The sequence below is a fragment of the Malus sylvestris genome, chromosome 11 (genome assembly GCF_916048215.2).
Source record: "Malus sylvestris chromosome 11, drMalSylv7.2, whole genome shotgun sequence".
Taxonomy (NCBI): domain Eukaryota; kingdom Viridiplantae; phylum Streptophyta; class Magnoliopsida; order Rosales; family Rosaceae; genus Malus; species Malus sylvestris.
In genome coordinates, this window is record NC_062270.1 from 20733156 (window position 1) to 20749031 (window position 15876).

The following is a 15876-nucleotide window of genomic DNA, read 5'->3' on the forward strand; positions in this document are numbered from 1 at the left end:
TACGGATTAAAACATTTTTTAGAATTTGTTTTAATTTTTAATTCAATCCTTTTCTCTATCACACATTTTATCAATCTCTTTATGTGGAATACTGTGCACAGGACCAAACTCAAACCCAGAATCAAATAAAAGCTGAAGGTGAAAAAACACCATGGTGGTGGGCATGTCACTCCAGGAAAACTCAAATCCAAATATACAAAACCAAAACACAATAAACAAAAACAAAATCCTACCTTTTATCATTTTTGGGCAATACCAAAATCCTAAATATTATCTTTTTGGGCAATTCCCTCTCTCTCAAATTTGCAGACTCCATACTCTTTTTTGTATCCTCCCATGAGCGGTAGGTCTCGGGTTCGAGACTTGGGAGCAGCCTCTCCATAAATGGGGGTAAGGCTAGCCGACATTCACCTCTCCCAGACCCTGCGTAAAGCGGGAGCCTTGTGCACTGGGTACGATCTTTATCAAAACTCACCCACCGTCATAGCCGTTTTGGGCTTCCCAGGACCCATATATGGCCGACTCCACCCGACGATTTGACCCATGGCAGTCGTGAACTTGACCGATAACTGCAGCGTTGGCGTGCTAGGTCGGCCGTAAGTCGAAGATCCGAGTCGTCTAACTACTCTTTCCGGGAGAATCTGACCCATTTCCAGTGGTTATTGGCATTGGGCCATTACACCACCCGTTAATATACAAATACCATACACGCACGATGAGCCATTACACCACCCGTTAATATATCGCGTATGACAAGAACATTGAGGACACAGCACGAGTGCCAGGTCTAGGAAAATTGTTCCATAACGTTGAGGACACTAGTTAGAACACACACACACACACAAATACAGCACACGCCTGGTGAGGCATTACTACCTTTCACTCAAAATTTCATTCACTTTCTTGCTTTCTTCTTTCACCCTTAAATTCCTGTTTGCTCTATCTTTTTGGTGTCACTTTGTTTGTTTCCTAGTCATGCCAATTTTTTGGGTGATGATGATGCAGTGGCGGAGCCAAAAAATCATTCTAGAAAGGGTCATTTAAGCCATATGAAAGAAATTAGATAAAATATAGCAAATATAATTAATTGGATGCGAGGGATACAATTTTAAAATTTTGTTTGAAAAATTTAGTAGTGAGATAATCATATTATAAGAACATAACTTATTTAACCAATAATATGGTAGTTTAATTTAATTAACCAATAAAATTAAAGGAAAACTAATGAAAATTGCTTGAAAACTTTGGGTTTTAACGATAAGAACAAAATAAAGGATAAAGTGAATAGTACCATGATTGACTTTTTAGTGTAAAAATATGGTTTTTCGTTAAAGTGAATAGTACCGAAAGTTTTTTGTTAAAGTTTCCTAAAATTAAAGAACAAACTTAAAACAACAAATTATTGAGGGGGCTAAAAAATAACCCCATTTGGTTGGAGATGATATATAAATATAGCCTAGCATTATCTATTAAAAAATAATTTCTTGCATGGCTATAATCTGAGCAGGAGCTAAATATAGCCTATTCAGTTCAGCTGAAGATGGCCTTAGAAATAATGTAGAAATAATGTATATAAACTTGTCAATGAATCTGTACTAGTTGTTGAGGATTAATTCCACGATATCAATTTGAGGTTTTCTCTTTATCATCGTGAACGTACAAATTAATACACAATGAATTATGCTTGCTGCAGTGCAGCCAGATGCAGATGCTGAGCAGCAAAAAATGCAGCTTTCTTTAAATCAAGTCCAATTTCCACAGCTTTGTTTTACAAGAAACAGGTCCAAAAAATAAAGATTATCACCTTATCCTTTTGAAACTTGAAGTTACAGACAAGATCCTCTACATCATCACTTCTCAACTACTAATACAACTACGACTTCGCCCCTTCAATTTCCGCAAACATAGCTCAATAGGGCTCTAACAGATCATTTAAACAATCAGAATGCTGAGATGAACCTTTGAATCCTTGCCTGCGATCGCTCCATTTCTTCAGGTCCATCAACATCACCAATGTTTTCCTGATACTCCTGCGGTTCACATAAGCAAGCAAGAGCACACACCATATTATGCTACGTTTAAAATATTCTAATTATTAGCACAAGCTTAATGACCAGAACGTAAGTTTCACTATATCATTTAAATGTGCATCTCTAATATAATTACGACTACATGCTGAAATCAAATCACCCTACAAGGTAGCTAAGGTCTAGGTAAGAGGTGTTAAAGACTAGACCAGAAGATAAGCTTGAACTGCCAATGCATATGGCACAAATCTCCGTATGTTTACCAGTATGATCTGGACTCCAGGTGCAACAAATTTGTTAAATTTTATCCCCGCTGCAGAAATTGGCTAAATTTTTTTCCTGGTGACAAAATTTAAATTTTCACAAAGAACCTAGTGACCTAAAAGGTTTTTAACCCTTCTAAGAACTAAACAGAGGGCCTGGAGAATAAAAGTAAAGACCAAGTTTATAACACCTCTTCAAATTAACTCAAGACTAGGCAACCCCAACAAGCCTACGTGTAATTCGAAGGAACAAAGTAAGAATAAGAAAAAGGGAGTTTTAAAAATGCACAGTAGTGTTTGTATATAAGCATATAAGCAATTAAATAAACTGAACATAACCCTGAGCCACTTGGTCAACCATTTCATCAACTTAATCCTTATCCATCAACCACAGTTAAAAGGTTTGATGATAATTCTATCCGTGTTGGATCTTCTTATAGGACATCTCAAACCAACTGCAATTAAAAGTTTTAGCTTATTATAAGTATCTAAAACCAATTCGACTAAAAAATTCAACCATATCAATTGTTGTACTCAACTAACCGAGAACAACTTTCACATTATCAATTGTTGTACTCAAACACCCTGATACTGTTCTCAACCTTCATACAACGCCACAGCCTGATGCTAACCATATATCAGAGAAATTACGCACAAGCATTCCAAGCCACCCCTGTTACACTAAAAAATTCAACCATATCCACCAAAATCTTGCATCAAATGCTACTTTTTCTGGCACCCAAGTATCCCTCTTTCCCTCCTCCTCTCCTTTTGATGGCATATATAACAGATAAGCACTTTTTTTTTTTTTTAATATAAATGTCAATTATTTGAACTACAATTCCTACTAGAAATAACAGATACCAAGCATATGTACCTGAAGTATATCCTTAATATCCTTCTTCGTCAGTTTTTGCTGCTTGAGTAGTAGTTCAATTCTTGCTCTCATTTGAGGGTGCCTGCAAAACAAATAACAGGCTTGATTATAATACAGCTCCACCATGAAACTGCAAGTACGCATATATAAATTTGATGTTGAAACTTACTCAGAGCACCAAAGATGACCCAGAATAACAGCAATCAACTGCAGCACGTAAATAAGAGGTTAAGATCCAAAAGGATATGAAATTTCAAAATGTAGGATATTTGGTAATAAATTGACAGATAATATCAGACAAAGCTTCTCATATGCAGATTGAGGATCAAATTAGCTAAATTACATATGTGACTGATGTCTTGTACTTTAAATTTGACAGTGGCTTTACCATAGATATAAAAAAAGGTCGTACCCAGTGCACAAGGCTCCCGCTTTACGCAGGGTCTGGGAGAGGTGAATGTCGGCTAGCCTTACAAACACCGAAATACAATTCATAGCCACTGTGCTTTGAAACAATCCTTATACTGTAGCTATAAGAAATTTACTCTAAATTGAATCCCAAAACCCTGTACCAAGCACTTTTCCAGAAAATTAACACCTCCTCCTACTACTCTTTTAAGATAACAGACTTCAGTCTTTAGCTCCAATTATAAATAGAATTTCAAGTACAATTGAATCTGGGAATTGTTATTAGCACTCCAAAAATCTCATTTTGCACTCCAAACTTTCTATAATTAGAAAGAAAAATACACTTGTGAGGAGTGTAGAATGAGCCGACCCCACTTAGTGGGAAAAGGCTTTCTTGTTGTTTGAGGAGTGTAGAATGACATGTTTTGGAGTGCTAGTAACAGTTTCCTTGAATATGACAAATAATTTTTGTAACCTTTTTCATGGCCTGAACTTTTACAACTATTGTTCTTCTTTTTCTAATAGTTCTCATTTACACCTTTACTGGATTTGCATCACTTAATCAGACAATTGCATGTGCTTCTTTTTGTGCCCTACTCAAGACAACATTTAATTCAATTATTCTAGTTCCTTGTGGTTGAATGGGATTACAATTTGGTTGCAGTAATTCTATCCAAAGAAAATGGAAGAAGAAAAAAAAGATGGGACTTTAAATGATAGTTTTTTCCCCTTCTCTAAGTTAAATATGATCGATGTTCGTTCTGGACAACTTCAAAGAACAACCCACACAACCCAAGTATAAGTATGCTGAAAATTGCATAAACCATCCACGCCAATACAAACCTGAAGAGTATAAAGTCCAGATTCCAACTTCCGGTTGTATTTTTCCTCTTCATCCATCTGCAAAGTACAAAAATCTCTAAGTGAAATTAATGTAATTTCATGGATATGCAGAGTAATAAGATCCAAATAAAAAAGTAACCTCTAAATCATCGAGTTCAAGCCGATCCATTCGTTCAGTTTCTGCTTTAACTCTATCTGAATATCTGAAGTATAAATCAGCACAAAAATCAAAACAATATCTCATTGAGGTGAAATGTTTATGTCTATAAAAAAATATTCTTCCATACGTTTGGTGTCCTTTTTCTTTTCACATGTTTCCAAGAAATAAAGGTACAAAGAAGCACAACCCACCTCATATAAAGTTCCATAAGCCGGTCTATCTTTTCACACTCATTTTCAACAAACTTGCTTAACAATCTCTCCCTTCTAGAGCCCCTCAAAATTCCACCTGCCATGGGAATTTTGGGTAAGATAAGTTGAAAGTATTATTTCGAAGAAAGAAAACCGGGGAGATAATCTAATTAAATGCTCTTTACGGATGAAAGTCTTACAACTACACATGTTTCAGTTGTAGTCTAATGCATTATAAAATGGTAGAATAGCTCAGTTGTTTATTGCACTCAACCATGCCCCACGGAGCGCCTCTTGCAGAACTGAAAGCCTAAATGCCCAATCCAATAGGTTCAAGGAGAAATAATTTGGATGAAACCATCAGGCAAGGATGGGCTATAACACAAACTACACGCGCTTACAAGAATATGTTACAGTATTGGGCCACCAATTTAGGCTATTACAGCATCAATATGATAAACACATCTCCTAGGGAACTTGCAATGAGTTCTTGTTCAGCCATTTAGTTATTAAGTCTTGACTACTAAATATGAACCTATACGGGTGGGCGTATCAAGAACAATAAGGTCTGCCAATACGGTAAATTTCTAAAAAACAAGGATATGAATATGATACGGCAATTAAAATAATGTTTTTAATAAAGTATTTCATTATATAAGTAAATCACAAAAGAGTGAAACATTCATGTTTTATCATATAACATTAACAAAATAAAACGCTGCTCAGTCTTTTTGGTTCTTGAGTGTTATAATTATAACTCCCTCTAGATCTTGCTCTTTGATTTATCCCGCAATAGACTAAAACTTAACAAAATAGAGAAAACTAGAAACACACAAGTTGGTTTACATGCCTATGTATTTTCTGATTAAGTTTCCTATTCTATATGGAATAGGAAAGTACACTTTCTTACCTATTCCAATTGGACTTCTAAGATTCCTAATCTAATTGTACAAGGAAACTTTGATTCTTTCCTAGTCTTTTTAGGATAAGAATCGGTGCACCTTTAATTTTCCTAACACAATCCTAAACAAAATAGGACACTAACTTTGACCAGCCAAAATCCTAACATTAAGAATGGTCCCTGCCACTCCCAGGACCGGAACCCCGCTCAATGGGTCTACATCCATCTCTAAATGTCCTGGTGGGTATACCAAACCCATAAAAACAACGGAATTTAGAAACTAGAACAACCCAAATTCCTAACTTAATTCAAGATCAATATCTTAGAAGTATCATGACCTATCCTTGGAGTATCCGAGAACTATCCTATAGTCAACAACCCAAAAAAATCAACAATACTCCAAATACGTATCGGACGGTATCATGGAGGTAGGAGTGTAGGAATCCAAAACTCACCCCTGTCCAAATTTGAGGTATCGGTGCAACATAGGTTTCAACTAACTCCCGTCCTTAGAAACAATTTCCGATCCAGATTATGTTGGAGGTTCCAACAATCCCAGAATGGAAATTGTAAACAGGAAGTTTAATTAGAGAGAACTGTCCGATAAGTTCAATTGCAAAGCTCAAATTCAGATGTATCCAAATCTGAGAATCCATAGTTGCACTCTACAAAATGCACTACAACCAATGAGAACTTGATGTTTAATTCAACAAAACATGAATCAAAACATGTGGACTATCTCTGTCGAAATTTTCTTTCATAACCTTCAGGGGCAACGAACCAAAAAGCTAATACATTTACGGATTTACCAACTTATAGATGGTCTTTCTGTTCCATTATTAACCTAGGGATCTCAACAATTTTATATGCACTAAACATAAAGTCAAGGGCCAAAAAAATGATCAAACAGGTAATCTTGGAAATTTAAAATACAAAGGTGAAAACAAAGAAGGGACGCAACTCATAAAAGCAAAGGACATTCACATTATCATCAGAGCTTCACTTGCCTACTTACCAAATAATGATGCAATTAGAGACACAACGCGCTCCTCCAGCTCCTCGTTGTAACGCTCCTTCTTGTTCTTCTTATTAATTGGAATCTACACAACCAAAAAAGTTTTATCAGCCTCCTCTAATTAGTCAAAATAAGTTATATGTTAGTGATCACATTTTATAATTGCTCTATTGCATCATGATATTCAATACCCTGCAAAGTTTTAGTTATTAACTTCTTGTTCTCATGGCATACTCATGCTGCTTCCAGGACACAATCTAAACTAAAGCAAGACATAAGTAGAGCAGAAAAAGGGAATGCGGCACTTGCCTTACCCATAAAAGCCGCAAAGGCTGTCTTTAACCCCAAAACATCAACGAAACGTTCACAGGCCGGTGGGTACTTGGTCATGGCGAAATCGAGCGCCCTTATGGCCGAGCCATAAGCAGACTTCTTTTGCTTCATGATAATAATCATCAACTCCACACCTTCAGCCTTGACAAACCTCTCCTTGTTTTCCAAGGGCATCAACAAACAGCACAAACAATCAAACAAATTCTCCAACATCTCGGCCTCCTCGGAGCTTTTGGGGTCCTTCGACTTGTACATAGCCACTGCCTGAAGCAGTACATCCACACCGTTCATCTGCCCCAACCTCTTCTGATTGGCAACACTGGTCTGCAACATTATAGCCAATATCTCCGATGCATACTGCTTGTTCCCGTCAAACTCTCTCACCTTAATCTTCCCCATCAACCATTTGAGCAGCTTTGTTCTCTCGCACACCATCTCCGCCACCGCCGGCTTCACCTCCATCAAATTCTCGATGGTGGCGAGAGTGCTGTGCACGGCAGCGCTCTCATCGGGGTCCGAGTCGTTCAACCGGTGCAGATTCTGAACCAACAATTCGAGAACATTGTTGTCGACGAGGGCATCGACGAGAACCCTAGCGGGCTCGTCGTTCTCGTCAAAAACGTCCTCGTCGGTTAAGTCCTGAAGCAATTGGACGACGTCGATTGCAATGTCGGTGTTGTCGTGGCCAAGGAGGTTGAGGATAGAAGGGACGGTGTTGAGGGAGACGAGTTCCGGGTAGAGCTCCGGAGCTCCGGCGAGGACCTTGAGCTTCTGGAGTTCGTCGTGGAGTTCGACCTCGGAGTCGGCGAAGCGGTCGGGTTGGTCCGGGTACTTGAGTCTGGCTCCGATGTTGTCCTTGAGACGCCGCTCGAAGGAAAGCACCAGCTTCTTTAGGGTTCGGATGTCTAGGGCTTCTACGGCGTTTTGGGATTTCTCTACTGCCTCCAGCAGGGCCAGGTCGATGTCGCCGTTCGGGAAGACGCCCTCTCGCTTGCGTTTGGCATTGGGGTTCCGACCGTCGACAACTTCCATAGCGTTTCCGTCACTGTTTCCGTCGGAGATGGATTTCTTCAATCAAACCCTACTGCCTACTGGCGCTGCTCTGCTCTTCCCTTGCCTTTGCCTCCGTCTAAAGATGATTTCTTGCCTTCCTCTTCAAACGTTTTTGAGTGAGGTAAAAAAGAAAAGCACTCATAAAAAAAAAAATTGTGATGGTTTTAGGTGTTTGTTAAATTGAAAAAAAAAAAAGACTTATTTTGGAAGCTGCTGTGAGAATAAGCTGAAATCAAAAGAAAAAAGCTGAAGCTGCTATTTGTAGCTTTGGAAAACTGGTTTTTTTTTTCAAAGCATACAGAGCTATAGTGCTCCTTTAATGAAAATACCCATGATTAGAGTGCTTTTTTTTTCAAAAGCACTATTACAAAAATGTTTACCAAACACTCTGCTGATTTATTTCACAGCCGCTTATTCTCACAGCAGCTTTTTTTCAAAGTACAACAATACCAAACCAGCCCTTACAGCACAAATAATTCATTTTATCAAAAATAAAATTTAATAGTAATCAGAAGTTTATCCATAAAAAAACTACCTATTTTAATGGATAAATTATAAAGTGATACGGTACTACCAGCTCGCATTGAATGTGTTCACTTTCATTTCGCCATCTGTCCAACCAATGCACATAAGCTTAAGCTATTTATTCTGACGTTAGAATTTGAATTCGATCAATGTGGGACAACGATTTTTCAGGGCAGAGTAATACAGATCGGAAGACGTATACCTTAGAAGTTCGGTCATGGACTCAACAGCTCCAATTAGATTGAGTTTCTCAAACGAATGAGCGATGAAACCACATCCTACTGGGCTCTAGAAAGGTAGGCGAATTTGCTTAGCTCCTCCATCATCGGTGCACAAATTTGGTTCCAACAATTGGTGATTTCATTGAAAGTGAACTCATGTTCTCCTGACCAAATCACTCTACCGCGCAATATCTATTTCAAATAGTTTGGTGAATGCTGGTACCTATTCTGATGGAGGGAGCAATCAATATCTCTATGCCTCTATCGATTTATGTAACAATGGCGCCCCTGATGGTGGAGTTACCCCTACCATGGACCAGATTTGGGAAGCCTCGATGAGGATCAATACCTTTGTCAACAAACTTCAGAAGATTTTGAGAGCTTCTTGGGCGGAGAACCAATCGAATCATGTTAACCTCGAAGTGTTGGAAATATTCCCTAAAGCTAATCATTAGATGATACTTTACGAACATTTCACATGTTAAACTAATTTTGTGAAATCTCGTTCCCATATGTCACTATTTAATTTTACATATTTGGTATTTACGCGAATTTACCTTATTTTCGTTAATTTTAGATTTTCAATTAACTAGTTATAAAGTTTGAATTTTCATTGCTAGCCATTAAAAAGTTTGTAGACCTTGTGAGGTCACATTAAGTATATTTAGATAGAGCTCGATCCCACGAACGCGAAGCCAAACCATTCTAGAATCGAAGTTATAACGAAGGAGAAATTAACAAAGAAAGGCAGGGGCAAAATCATCCTTTGGACAAATATATATAGGAGCTCCAGCATTGTTGGAAAGAGGGGGATTTTCCAGTTTCGGAAAGTTAACCTGTATGTTGACCCAACTCTACAGAAAGCCCTAACAGCGATTCATGCCATTTTCCGGCGAATTGATCGTCGTCACCACCAACATTCAATTCATCTTAGTGCCACAATCACGACCCACCCATTTTAACCCACTTTGGTCGCCGTTCGTGGCGGCTCGAATCCGTGAAAAATCATGGAATTTCAATGGTTGAGCAGTCGCCTCATCATGTTGAAGAAACTGGCAGCTACTACTCCCATCAGACAAATTATGGTCCCAAGAACAAAACACGACCTTTTGATCAACTATTGAATCAGCGGCATAGGCGCGGCGGCGTTTGATTTTTCCAAGCACCGGGTCATTTTCAGGTGATTTTCACCACTTTTCATTCATATTTTGGCTCTGGTGCAGGTATGATAAAGGCTTTACTCCTCACAATCTTCAATTTGATATATTTTGAGCCATTTTTGTGTTGGTTGGAAATTCCAGCGAGTTGGGGTCGACAACCTCCACGTACGGCTACGCGTGGCCAGTTGCCCGACTTTGTCCTTATAGGCCAAATTCAATACCCTGAATTGGTTGACACCTATTTGATGTATTCAATTTAAACCTAATATCGTAAAGGTCCACCACGTGCCCTTTGTAATAGACGAAGATCCGACCGTTGGATTTACAAAATTGTAGTATATGGTTATACGTAATATTTGATGATCTTTTTACGGATAAAAAACCCAACATACGGATCTTCCCGGGTTGAATTTCTGAGTTTGTAGAAATGATTGTTGACCACCACCTAAATTTGCAATTGGTGGAGAACTGACCGCCAGATCGTCATGAAATTTTAATATGTTGTTCCAAAAACATATTGAGACTCTTAAAAAGTTACGGATTGGAAATCTAGTGGGCGGATCTTCTCGATTAGATTTCTAGTGTTGTTGACTGTTCCATTGACCACGTTGACCGATGGTTGACTTTTGGTCAACATGTTCCAAATCGTTCTTAAATACTAAAATTAGTGGTACTAGATATTCATTAGAGCCTAGTGGGCTTATCTTGGTTAGGAAGCTATCCCAGTTGATGTATATCTCGATTTGCATGAAAGTAGTACCTTATTAGGGTTTTTGTGTTTATTGGGCTTCTAGGTAGAGTAATGATAATGTGTAATTGTTTGTGTGAAACGATGAGTCGAGGACGATATTTGAGTTATTTAGTACAACGTGTACGTCTGTATGACTAAATAATCGTTGTTATGTAGAATATTGCATATGTGACGACAATTGTGATCTTTGATAAAATGTTATATGACATGGAATTTATGATGCTTGATGTGTAATGATATGATTGCACCATGTAGCAGCGGTAGATGGATGGTTCTACTTAGTATATTAGCGATGGGGAACCATACGTTTTAGGGGTGATCATACTTGGTATATCTACAATGGATGATCATCGCTTACATGATTAGACTATGCCTATGGTTCTGCTTGGTGTATCTACGATTGGGGACCATACACATTCTAGGAGTGATCACTCTTGGTATATCCGTGATAGGGGATCACTACCTAGTACTATAGGATACGACCCTGGTTGGTTAATTCACATTCTAGGGGTAACTCTGCTTGATTAATCCGCAATGGGTCACTGCCTACATGGTTACATAGTGCTCATGGGTGGTCCTTCTTGGTATTTCCGCATTAGGGGACCACACCATTTGATGCATGCCTATGGTCTTACTTGGTTAATCCACATTGAGGGACCATATGTATTTTAGGGGTAACCTGCTTGGTTAATCTGTATTGGGGGTTACTGCCTATGTGGTTACCTTGTTTTCATAGGTGGTCATGCTTAGTTAATCTAAATTTGGGGACCATGTTACCGAATGGATGTTTATGGTCATGCTTGGTTAATCCGCATTAAGGGACAATATGCATTCCAGAGATGAAGTCCATTGAGTCGTCTGAAGACCCTGCGTCGACTCGTTTCCTTTATATTGTCTGAAATCTAAAAAGTCATGCTCGTCGAGTTCCATTGAGTGATTATGAAATTCTATGTTGTTCTGCAAGAATCTACTATGAAAAACTCCGGAGTATAATGAATAGTGAACTACGAATGTCTTAATCCCGTCTTAAGGTACATAGGCAGTCTAGCACAGAGGTTAAATGCAATCATGTGATAAAAGAAAAGTTACTATATTACTGATTCATTGAGTTGTGTTTTGGTCATGTCCCAGAGGCGAGGCATGAAAGATGAACATGTATGTGGTGGCGTCATGTGTTGATCCTGGGCGTATCTCGAGATCCGGACTTGAAAAATTAAGTTTAATGTAAGGGCAAAAATTAATATTTAAAGCCATCTCATTTATATTATACGCTTACATGAAAGTCCAAGAAATATGTAATTAAGAGAATATAATCTAGAGAAGTTTGATTCATGAGACTTTTCTCTTCCATACACATATCCTAAACGTTCATAATCATAGGATTGCCAATTAGGCATTAACAATCTAAATAGATCAATACATACTAGGGAAAATAGCCAACACTCTCCCTTCTCTTTGGTCACTCATCTCTTCCTCAATCATTTCCTTGGTGTGGAGATTTAGAGGTTCCCTACTTTGGGAACTTAGAGAATCAAGTCATCTAACCAAATCCATGGAGCTATGGAGTCAGGAAGCAAAGGAATGAATACCCTATCTCTTGGGTAATTAACTTTTGCTTATGCAAATAGGGATCTGCAAGGTAAAACAAATCTCAACTCTTTTTGTGTTTTAGAGTTGGGTATTTGGTTCACAACTACTAGGCTTAGAACTTCATGGGTGAAGTTTTGTTTTTGAGCGTGTAGTTGCATGATAAAGCCTTTAATAATTAACACTTTTTTATGTTGCTCAAATGAACTAGCATATTCAAATTTTTTCCTTCACAAAGTATGGGTGAAAGCTCTGGAAGATGCTATTTTTGGATTTGAAGGTTTGAATACCACAATTCTAGAAGAATAGTCGGCTATGACGACGCCTGATGTGACCCCAACAAAAATCACTAATTTGAATCTTCTTGTGAAACTACATGGCTGGACTTCCAAAACATCGTGTAGAAAGCCTACACGTGATATAGAAACGTTTGAGGATCGAAGGTTGGTGAAGAAACCAACCCCTCAACATCAATTGTATCTACAAGTAGCAGGAATATCTAGGCAACACCAGAAAAGAAAGGAAGGTACCATGTAAGAAGCCAAAGATGGTAGCCTCCACCAGTGAAACCCCTTTCATTCGACTCTAACATCTTGTTGTTCTCCGATCGAGACTTGAAAGTTGCGTACTCCTCTCAAGACGATGCTCTAGTGATAAAGATTCAAATCTCAAATGCAATGGTAAGCTAAAGGCTGATAGATAATGGATCTGGAGTTAACATCCTTTTCAAAGAAGCAATGAAAAAGATGAGAATTCTAGAGAACATCAACAGGAGTGAGACTACTTTACATACGTTGGACGATACTTCGGTTTGATCTCTCTTAATAGTGAAACTTGTTATTCAGGCATAACCCTACAATTTTCTAGTAACCTTCCATGTTATAGACTACCAACCTAGCACAACGTCATCTTGGGCCGAAACAAACTTCACAAGATGAGGGCAGTCCTGTCATCGTATCACCAACTGCTCTGATATCTTGGGCTTGGTTGGATAAAAGAAATCAAGGGTGATCAGGGTGCAGCCCACTGCTGCATTGTGAAAGCATGAATATGTTTCGAAGGGGGAGCGTAATCCCTTAGCTCCAAAGAAAAGTTTTGCTTAGCAATCACAGTTTGTGGGGCCAGAAACAAGCTAAAATAATTCAACATGGATCTTGACCCCCTAGGATGATAGTGCTCTGAAGCTCAAAGCAGATGACGATGATGTCTACATAAGTCTTGATTCTAACAAACTAGAGCGTAATGACATAATCAAATCAAAGTAAAAAGTCCGATCATGGACTAAACAACTCCGATTGAACTAAGCTACTCAAACATACCAACAATGCCACCACATCCTATTATGCTCCGGAAAAGTAGGCAAAGCCCGTCGACTTTGCTAATATTGACCATTCTTGTTTTGTAAGACAGGGAAACCTAATTCGATTGGGGATCAGACAGGTTTTCTATATTCTTAGATATTTCTACAATCTAGGGATTGGTGTACGTCGCAAGTAATCACACTCCTAAGAGGACACAATACCTAATCCTAGATATCCTCTTGTATTCTCTTAGATTAATACTGATTTTATATCCTTTAAGGTCTCTCACCCGACTAGTATCTTGAGTTTCATCTCTAGTAACAAAATCCACTCATGCATACTCTTTTGCTTATTCTCTTGCCCATTTCTTGAGTCTCAATACTGCTTACTAACTTGGCCATCGAATAGTCTTTGGCTAGAACCCTACCGGTACTCAAAGTTAATTGTGGTTGTTTGCTCTTTTATAGATAGTTGGATTTTCTAAGCTCATCCGTCCACAACGGTGCGCGAATTTGGTTCCAACAATGAAGTTAAGTGAGACTCGAGCTGAGTTTCAGAGAGTCTAGTTGTAATTAAACCCAATAAGTAAAGTTTCTCCTAAAATATTTGTATCGGTAAAAAAAGTTTATCAATGAATAAATTAGTTAACAATAGATCACTGCCTCAATTAAAACTGGGGCTAACTACATTTTACACCCTTCGATTTGAGGTAGTTTTCAAAATGGGTTATGAAGTTCTAATTTTATCACATTGCACCCAAAGATTTTAAAATTGTATGAATTTACAACTTTTGTTTCTTTAAATGTCTAATCTATTAAACTAATGATTTTTTTTGTCAATATGATGCAAATTTGGTTTACATGTACTTTTTTATTTATATCTTCAGGAGAAGATGGATAATTTGCATTCTATCATTGGAGAACTTTTGGCCAAGAAAGAAAAAAATAAAATGCTCATTTTAAGACATTTTGCATCTTGCAATGGAGATGTTCTTATGAGTCAAACACAATCTTATCAACATACACTTGAATGACTTAATGGTCCAATGGTCGGATCTCGTCAGCCTTCGAATCAAGTGACAAATAAATTTGGGTTTTATTATCAAACAAAAGAAAGTAAATGTGACAAAATGAAGCTAGGGTTAGGTTCCTAGCACTACAGTGTAGTAATTAAGAGTCTTGATAAAACTAGCGATTAACCCTATGAATTCCTGCAAAACTAATTAGCTACGTTTGAACATGATGAAGAAACTGTGAAGTTGTATTCATTGGGTGTTTGCTTTTTTATTTTTTTGGCTTCACTTCCACAAGTCGTATAAGTAAACGGATTTGAAATAGTAATGAATTGCAGAATTGCTATGGTAAATTGGTGATCTGAATTCCGTTTGAGTAGAAGTCTAGTAGGGAAATGTCCATGCCGAAGCCGCAACGGCAAGCATTGCAAGTAGGGTAATGTGGTTGTGGACGTATGATTGGGAATCATTTGCAGAGTTGGGAGGAAGTTGTTCAGGTGGGATTTCTTGAACATGGATTGCAACTTTCATACCCTCAAAACAGTAACCTCGACCGCCGAGGAAGAAATATGTCTTTGCCTCTGTCAAATTGAACACATCCCGGCCGCCTCTCGTAATGTTATATATGAAATCTTTGTCGACGCAATTCTCATAGCTTGTGCTGTTCACCTCCAGAACATTGTAGATACGCTTGTCAAACCCAAAATCTACAAAAAGCGGACAAATAGAAAGGAGGTTGAGGCTATTAGGTTAGGTTAGGTTAGGTTAGCAAATTAAGTTAAATTGGATGCGGAATTGTTATGATATCTTAATGATACGAGCGACACTTACAGAGCCAATCACCGACGTAGAAGCGTTCTTGACTGGACCATTGCGTGAAGTTAATACGGGGAGCCCAGGTGTTACGTCCCCCTCCTATCCTATGGAGTACAGGCTGCCTGCATTCGGCAACCTTTAGTATTATCATCACAACCATCAACCACCAACCTCCACTTTTCAAGCCCTTATCCTCCTTCATTTGTATTTTACGAGCTCTCCAGTCCGGATTTTAATTTCCTCGACCATTTAAGGGTGCTGCTTAAAACGCAGCTGAACATGCAAGTCTCATGCACATCGGCGCACCCCTTAAGCATGACCACCCCGGTCATAATAACCGCGTGCGGGTGGGTTGTTGGATATCAACAGTAAATTAGTAACGAGCGACCATGTCACGAACAACGCTTAAATGACAGTGAATATCATCTAGCA

At 38.4% G+C, this 15876-nt stretch overlaps 2 protein-coding genes across 2 annotated transcripts; both read right to left on the bottom strand.

Moving 5' to 3' along the window:
• Positions 1-1712: 1712 nt before the first annotated feature.
• LOC126589485 (uncharacterized) lies at positions 1713-8191 on the bottom strand. Its single transcript, XM_050254789.1, has 8 exons — positions 6995-8191; positions 6686-6770; positions 4770-4866; positions 4558-4621; positions 4419-4475; positions 3337-3374; positions 3168-3249; positions 1713-2030 (listed from the first exon to the last, which is right to left on the bottom strand). Exons 1-8 carry the CDS (start codon positions 8048-8050, stop codon positions 1941-1943), a joined length of 1569 nt encoding a protein of 522 aa, XP_050110746.1. The 5' UTR covers positions 8051-8191; the 3' UTR covers positions 1713-1940.
• Positions 8192-14855: 6664 nt separating this feature from the next.
• LOC126589490 (lamin-like protein) lies at positions 14856-15830 on the bottom strand. The gene is made up of 2 exons (XM_050254796.1): positions 15460-15830; positions 14856-15335 (listed from the first exon to the last, which is right to left on the bottom strand). The coding sequence occupies exons 1-2, from the start codon at positions 15644-15646 to the stop codon at positions 15013-15015; spliced, it is 510 nt and encodes a 169-aa protein (XP_050110753.1). The 5' UTR covers positions 15647-15830; the 3' UTR covers positions 14856-15012.
• Between the last annotated feature and the right edge of the window lie 46 nt (positions 15831-15876).

Bases quoted from the DNA above. Each gene is read 5' to 3' on its own strand.
- LOC126589485 (XM_050254789.1), bottom strand. From the start codon at position 8,050: ATGGAAGTTGTCGACGGTCGGAACCCCAATGCCAAACGCAAGCGAGAG. The intron at 4,867-6,685 runs GTAAGTAGGCAA...TTCCCATGGCAG, and splicing joins TCTAATTGCATCATTATTTG to GTGGAATTTTGAGGGGCTCT. The intron at 3,250-3,336 runs GTAAGTTTCAAC...TTTGTTTTGCAG, and splicing joins GGTCATCTTTGGTGCTCTGA to GCACCCTCAAATGAGAGCAA.
- LOC126589490 (XM_050254796.1), bottom strand. From the start codon at position 15,646: ATGAAGGAGGATAAGGGCTTGAAAAGTGGAGGTTGGTGGTTGATGGTT. The intron at 15,336-15,459 runs GTAAGTGTCGCT...CGCTTTTTGTAG, and splicing joins CTACGTCGGTGATTGGCTCT to ATTTTGGGTTTGACAAGCGT.